At 58.3% G+C, this 7,286-nt stretch overlaps 1 protein-coding gene across 1 annotated transcript; it reads left to right on the forward strand.

Moving 5' to 3' along the window:
* Positions 1 to 217: 217 nt before the first annotated feature.
* On the forward strand, positions 218 to 5,611 carry LOC100359206 (uncharacterized). The gene has a single exon (XM_002713205.5). The coding sequence runs from the start codon at positions 1,876 to 1,878 to the stop codon at positions 5,581 to 5,583; it is 3,708 nt and encodes a 1,235-aa protein (XP_002713251.2). The 5' UTR covers positions 218 to 1,875; the 3' UTR covers positions 5,584 to 5,611.
* Positions 5,612 to 7,286: the final 1,675 nt, after the last annotated feature.

Raw genomic sequence — 7,286 nt, forward strand, 5'->3', positions numbered from 1 at the left:
GCCTGGGAAAGCAATAGAAGATGGCCCAAGTCCTTGGGCCCCTGCACCCACATGGGAGACCCAGAAGAAACTGCTGGCTCCTGGCTTTGGATCGGTGCAGCTCCGGCCATTGTGGCCATTTGGGGAGTGAACCAGCAGATGAAAGACCTCTCTCTCTCTCTCTCTCTGCCATCTGCCTCTTTATAACTCTGCCTTTCAAATAAATCTCTCTCTCTCTCTTTTTTTTTTTTTTTTTTTTTTTGACAGGACAGTGAGAGAGAGAGACAGAGAGAAAGGTCTTCCTTTTGCCGTTGGTTCACCCTCCAATGGCCGCCGTGGCCAGCGCGCTGCAGCTGGTGCACTGTGCTGATCCGAAGGCAGGAGCCAGGTGCTTCCCCTGGTCTCCTATGCGGGTTCAGGGCCCAAGCACTTGGGCCATCCTCCACTGCACTCCCTGGCCACAGCAGAGAGCTGGCCTGGAAGAGGGGCAACCGGGACAGAATCCAGCGCCCCGACTGGGACTAGAACCTGGTGTGCCAGCACCGCAGACGGAGGATTAGCCTATTGAGCCGCAGCATTGGCCATAAATAATCTTTAAAAAATAAAAATAAAAAATGGAGGGTGGGGGTGGGACACTGTAGTGCAGTGGTTAAACCGCTGTTTGAGGTACTTACATCCCATATCAGAGTGCTGGTTCAATTCCCAGCCGCTACATATTCCAGTCTGGCTTCCTGCTAATGTACCTGGGAGGCAGCAGATTTTGACCCAAGTACTTGTGTTTCTGTCACCTACGTGGGAGACCCAGATGGAGTTCTTGGTGCCTGATTCTGGTCTGGCCTAGCTGTGGCTGTTGTGGGCATTGGGGGGGGGGGTAGACCTCAGTGGATAGGTCTCTCACTCTCTCTTTCTCCCTCTTTTTGTGTTGCTCTGCCTTTATTTTAAAATAATTGGAGGGTAGAACTGCCAACTGGGTTTGTGCCTGCCCTGTATTTGCTCCTTTGGTCCAGTCTGTCCTTCCTACATGTGCAGCTCTGTGTCTGCTTGTGCTCAGTTCTACACCCATTATGTTACCACCGTGTGGCCAGACCTAGGCCCACCATGCCCCCACTATGTAGCCAGTCTTATGCCCACATTGTCCCCACTGTGCCCCATCCCGTAATTGCTACTCGGCTGGCCCTGTAGCCACTGTGACCTAGCCCTGTGCCTGGCACTCTGGTCCCCTTACGGCCAAGGTGAAGCTGACACAATGGGATAAGAACTAGAACATTCTGATTTGAGGATTCTGAACAGGGGTCCCACCCCCACCCCTACCACGCTGTCCCTACCCCTATGGGATATTGGTGCTGGGCTTCAGGGACATGTGGCTCTGGGGAGGGGGTTCTATGAGGCACAGGCAGAGGAGAACCATCTGGAGCAACAGAGATTGCCAAGGAGCTACTGTCCCTGGAGCGGGAGCTGGGGAATACAGGGGAGGAGAGCTTGGGCCTGAGCCCGAGCCCCTCATTTTCTTCTTCTGTCTCCCAACTAAATGATAAATAGACCCCACCACCACCCTTCAACAGAGCTGCGGGCTTCCTCAGAGTCTCCTCTGCCTACCTTTCTCCCTGGGTGTGCACTGGTCCCCCAAGGCACTGTTCCCACTCTAGGGCTGCCCTTGGCAGAGTAGTCACACTGCCAGTAAGGGGAGAACAAGCTGACCTGCGGCCAACTAACTTCACTGGGCTCCCTGGGACTCTCTGCTTTCCAAGGTCTCCTGAGAAGGCCTCCTTTCCTCAGGGGGTGGGGCCCCTGGTTTCCCACACTCTGTCACCACCCCCAGGTCACTGGGGGCTATGATGTGTGGGGTTGCCATGGCAGTGAAGTGGGGGCAGGGCACCTAGGGCATGGAGCAGGACTATGGAAGCCACCAAGAAGGTGGGGGGCCCTGATCCATCGGGCCCCCAGGGCCACCCCTTGGTCAGCAGCCAGCATCTGGGGGGTAGTCTCAGAAGGTCCCAGGGACCATGGGTAAGCCTAGGATCTCTATACTTCAAGCAGGGTTTGTCACTGTCTAACGAGACTGTCACTGAAGGGGCCTGTGGCCCCATCTCCCAGGCCCACTTCCCTGAGCCCATTCACCAGCTACTCCAGGACTCTGTGCAGGTCGGCTCCCAACGTGACAGTGAGCAGGCTTCCCAGGATGCCTCGAGACTCTCTTCCACCAACCCGTATCCGAGTCCCATCATGGGAGCCCAACAGCATCTCAACGTGGAGGAAGGGACCCTGTTACCTGTGTGCAGGCACAGTGGCAGCACCAGTGACGTGGCCCAGCATGGACCCTGCGGCCCCCGACTTCAGGTGCAGATTGGGAGGGAGGTCAAGGCTCCTGCCAAAGTCCTGGTGGGCTGGGGCAAAGGGCCCTGCAACCCCGACCAGATGGCCCCCATGGTCACCAGGAAGAGTCGGTGGCTGCCCTATTTCCTCTCAGCAGAGGATGGTCTAGTCGAAAGCCAACGTCCTCTTCTGGCTCCAGCTCAGGCTCTAGCTCAAGATCAGGGCCAGGGCAAGCAGCCAGGTCCAGCTCAGGCTCCTACCCTGTCTAAAACTTCTTTTCTGTCACTGGCTCCTCCGGTGACTCCAGCGGCTCCAGCTCAGGTGACCACTCCAGCTCTGGATGTGACCCCGACGCCCGCTGCAGCTGAACCTCGCACCCTTGAACCCCTGAATGAAACCAGTGCGGTCACCAAGGGCCTGTCTCAAGACCTCCTCCTCAGGAGGTGTGGCAACCAATGGTCAGTCCTCGTGGAGTCTTCCAAAGTGGTCACATCTTGCCAGGACAAAGTGAATTTTCACTCTAAAGAGGAGACTTCCACCGTGACACCTACTCAAGAAACATTTGTAGAGCATGTCCAGGAGTGTGAGGTTGTCAGAAGGCAGGTGACACCCGAACCACCTGAGAAGTTGGTGGAGAAGCCCCCGGGCTACACCTCTAGGCCTGGCAGCCCAACACCAACTGCAAAGGCCCCAGAAATCCCCAAGACCCAGAAGAGTAGCCAGGAGATCTGCAGCTCTCAGCCAGAGAAGCAGCCACCTAATATCTGCAGCAAGACCTGCACCAGTGTGCCGCTGTCTGCCTACCAGGTCACCTGCCACAAGCAGCCTCCACCCCAGTTTCCCAGAGAAGCCATTCAGATCCCTGCCTCCAGTGCCCCCACCTGCCAGCTCCGAGAAGCTGTGGAAGACCGTGTGCTGGTGTTTGATATGGCCACAGGCAACACCAGGATAGGGCTGCTATGCCATGACCCTATGGGCTCCCGGGCAGTGCTGGTGGGCCTCATGCCCAGCCCTCCATCCATCTATGCTTCTGACACTTTGCTGTCTACCCGGCCACTGGCCAGGCCCATTCTCTCCCCTGACAGCAATCACTCCAACTTCTGGTCCACCACGCCCATGCTATCCAGCCCTGTGCCCTCCAGCCTCTCATCTGGTAGTTACCGAGAGGTAGCCCTGGTTCCCAAGGAAGCCAGGCTCAACCTGGAGTCACGGAACTCCACTGGTTCTGAGTCACCCATCAGAGTTGGGATGCTCGCTGGGCCTGTTCCCCTTGGGATGCCGCTCCAATTTGGTGAGAGGATACTGACACATGTTCCCGACCCTGGCTGGGCCAAACCTGATCCTGAAAAAAATGAACCTAGTCGCACCATCTGGATGCTGGACTCCTCCAGGGTGCCAGATGCCCCCATGATCCAGGCCAAGAAACTACAGTGGATGAATTCAGAGTCTGCTTCAACAACCAATGCACAGCCGGCACCTGGCTCTCTGCTCCAGGAGGATTTATCCAGCCAGAAACAGAAAGAGGTCGTTACTGCTCACCCTGATAGCTCTCACCCCAAAGATGCTGGGCAGGTCTCTCTTTCCGGTCAGACTTTCCTCAGTGGGCAGACCCTGCTTGCTGGACAGACACCGCTAACTGGCAAGCCCTCGGGCACCAAGCAGGATGCCCCTCCCGGCCTGCTCCCTCTCACTGGGCAGATCCCTCTTGCCACAGAGCTTTCCCTCACTGGGCAGGTGCCCCTCACTGCGAAGCCCCTCATCGTCAAAGAGCCCCCCCTCTCAAGAGGGCCCCACACCACTGGGGGTCCTGGCCAGCCCTCTGCCCAGGAAGGTGAGCCCTTGGACCTGCCTGCCCATGTTGGGGTGCTTCGGGTGCCCCTGGCCCCCGAGGAGACCTGTATCTATGTGAGCAGAGACAAGGCTGGCATCAGCAGCACCCAAAGCACCAGCATGCATCGGCTCTCATCCTGGCAATCTGGCAACTCCCGTGGGGCGCAGGAGGAGCAGCTTTCCTTAATCACGTTTACCACACCTGGCAAGGTCTTGCCCATGGCCATAGTGGATGCTGAGCCCCAGAACGCCCGGTTCAAGCTGACACCAGAGGACATTACACACTCATCCATGGTCACACACCTCGGCCTGCTCCATGGCGCCTGCTATGAGCTGGTGTCCACCATGGACGCAGTACCAGTGCAGTCACCAGTGCTCTGCCGCCACTCACTGGGCCCCTACCAAAACATGGCGGCTGTGGTGATTGACACAGGCACAGGATTCACTAAATGTGGACTGGCTGGGGAGGATCACGTCCTCAACGTGGTCCCTTCCCGAGTCCAGCTGCTGCAGCACCCGGCCCAGGGCCAGCCCCGGTACGCAGTACCCGAAAACCAAGAGGGCTCCTACCCGATGCTGAACAGAGGGGTGGTCTCTGACTGGGATGCGCTGGAGGTGCTGTGGCAGCACCTGTTCTACTGCAGGCTGGGCGTGCAGCCCGAGGAGCTGGCCGTGCTCGTGGCCGACTCGCCCATCTCACCACGGACCAATCGAGAGAAGGTGGCCGAGATCCTGTTTGAGCGCTTCCGAGTGCCAGCCATGCAGACTGTGCACCAGGCCCTGCTGGCGCTCTACGCTTATGGGCGCACCACCGGGCTGGTGCTGGGCAGTGGCCATGGCACTTCGTATGTGGCGCCCATCCTCACTGGGGACCTGGCCCCACTGGATACCTACCGGCTAGATGTGGCCGGCGGGGACCTCACTGACTATCTGGCTCAGCTGCTGCTGGCCACTGGCCACTCACCACCTAAGGCAGGGCTGGTCAACCAGATTAAAGAGGCCTGCTGCTACGTGGCCATGGATATGACGGCCGAGATGGCCCGTACCCAGGCCCAGGCCCGAGCGGACTTTGTGCTCCCGGATAAGCAGGTTATCACGCTGGGCTCCGAGCGATTCTGCTGCCCTGAGGCCCTCTTCCAGCCTAATCTGCTGGGCCTCAACCAGCCCGGCCTCCCGCAGTTGGCCCTGCTAAGCATCAGCCGGCTGGAGGCCAAGCAGCAAGAGCAGCTGCTGGCCAATGTGGTGCTGGATGGAGGTAGCACCCTGCTGACGGGCTTCCCTGAGCGCCTGAAACGGGAGCTGGGCCCCAGTGCCACCGTGCTGAGTTCTCCCCACCGTGCAGTGGCCGCCTGGCTTGGGGGCTCCATCATGGCGTGTCGGGAGTCCTTCCAGAGCCTGTGGCTCAGCCGTCGTGAGTACGAGGAAGAAGGCCCATGGGCTATCTACAAGTACCAGCTGTAAGCACATAAAAGTTCTGGTTCTGCTTGCATTAAGCATTGTGGCGTGTTTCTGGAAAAGTGTGGTGTGCAGGAAGCAGGAGTCCAGATCTGGGACTTGGGGCCCTGGCAACCTGCTCTTTCTGGGGAGTCCCATAGCCCCTTGGCTGGCATTGGCTCTGATCTGGCCTGACCTTTACTGCACCCCAAGGGCAACTACAGAGAGTGGCTGCTGTGGGTTTTACCCTGTTGCCCTGACGACAAGCGCAATTACCCTTGATTGCCAGCTAGTTGCCATGGCAATTTCAAACATAATGTAATAACCCACACAGCTTGGAGTGAGTCATGAGATGGGGGTTGGGGGAGCAGCCCCCTCCCCTAGCTCCAGAGGGAAAGACTGCTTGCCCTCCCCCATTTGGAGCCCTCTTCTGGTGGCTGAAGCCAACCACATGGACAACAGCTGAGCAGTTCCAAAGATGGCTGGGGCCTGCAGTGTTGGCCTTAAGGGAGGGTCCCCTCAGAGTTTTGGTCCTTGGGAGTGCTGGCCTGGTAATACACGGACTTCCTGGAGGCAGACTTGACTGCAGCTCTATTCTGGAGAGCAGGGGCTTCCGTGGACTTGCCGGAGTAGGAGGGGGTCAGGGTACTGGCTCTCGGTTGTCAGGGGCAGGGAGTGGAAGGGGCAGATTAAGTCCTAGATCCTGGTCTTGGGTGGTGGCCCAAGTCGAGCTGAAGATGAGACTCGGGCTGCTCTGTAGCCTTTAAGGATACTGAGCTCACATTTGATCCTGCCCCTCTGACTTTCTAGCTTGGGTGGGAGCCAGAGCTATGAGCTTCAGACTCCTCCTCCCCCAGCCTCCCAATCTGGCCAGCCCCTGCTCGCAGGGCGGCCAGGGTAAAGGCTTCCTCCAGAGGGGTCTCATAGAGGTTACTGGGCAATGCCAATACCAATAGCCTCTGTCAAAGTGCCTCCCACCTTCCTCTGACCAATGGGAGAGGGGCAGCAGTGGAGTAGGGGAGGGTTGGTTAGCTAGAAGCCAGTCCCCTGACCCTGGCTGGTTCTGGATAGGGGGTGTGAATGAAGCTCAACAGTGACCCAGACTGTGGCCTGGAATTATGGGAGGGTGGCATTCAGCAGGCATTATTACTCCCTGTCCAGACAGAGCTGAAAACACTGAAGCTCATCCCACTGGCCTGCGTGTACTGGGCTGAGGACCACACCATGCCCGCGTATACTGGGCTGAGGGCCACAGCATGCCCTAGCCCCGTCCCTGGGTTCTTGTCTTCAGGTTGCCCTGCACAAACAGCAAAAGGCCTGTCTACCCACGCACACGCCCCAGAGCAAGGGGCTGCCTGGTGGGGTGCTGGAAACAGCTGATGGTGTTGGCGTCCCAGACCCTGCCTGCTGTTGGCATGGTTCAGCTGCTTCCTGTGTCCTGCTCTTAACAGCCTGTTTCAGCCTCCACAAAACTGAGACTTGTGTCAGGCAGGAAGGGGACTGGCAGCTCCAGGGACCAGCTACAGCGTCCATGTACACGTGCCAGGAAGCACGCCTGGGTGCCCGTGGAATGCAGACACACGTGCCCCTGGGCACTAGTGCACGCACATTGCGCTGTTGCCATTCTCCTCAGTGTAAGAGAGCACACACACATACACGTGTGCATGCACACCCTACCATGTGCTCTCACCCACGTGCACAGAGTGTGCACGGAACCCAGAAGAGGTGGA

The sequence above is a fragment of the Oryctolagus cuniculus genome, chromosome 10 (genome assembly GCF_964237555.1).
Source record: "Oryctolagus cuniculus chromosome 10, mOryCun1.1, whole genome shotgun sequence".
Classification (NCBI taxonomy): Eukaryota; Metazoa; Chordata; class Mammalia; order Lagomorpha; family Leporidae; genus Oryctolagus; species Oryctolagus cuniculus.

Bases quoted from the DNA above. Each gene is read 5' to 3' on its own strand.
- LOC100359206 (XM_002713205.5), top strand. From the start codon at position 1,876: ATGGAAGCCACCAAGAAGGTGGGGGGCCCTGATCCATCGGGCCCCCAG.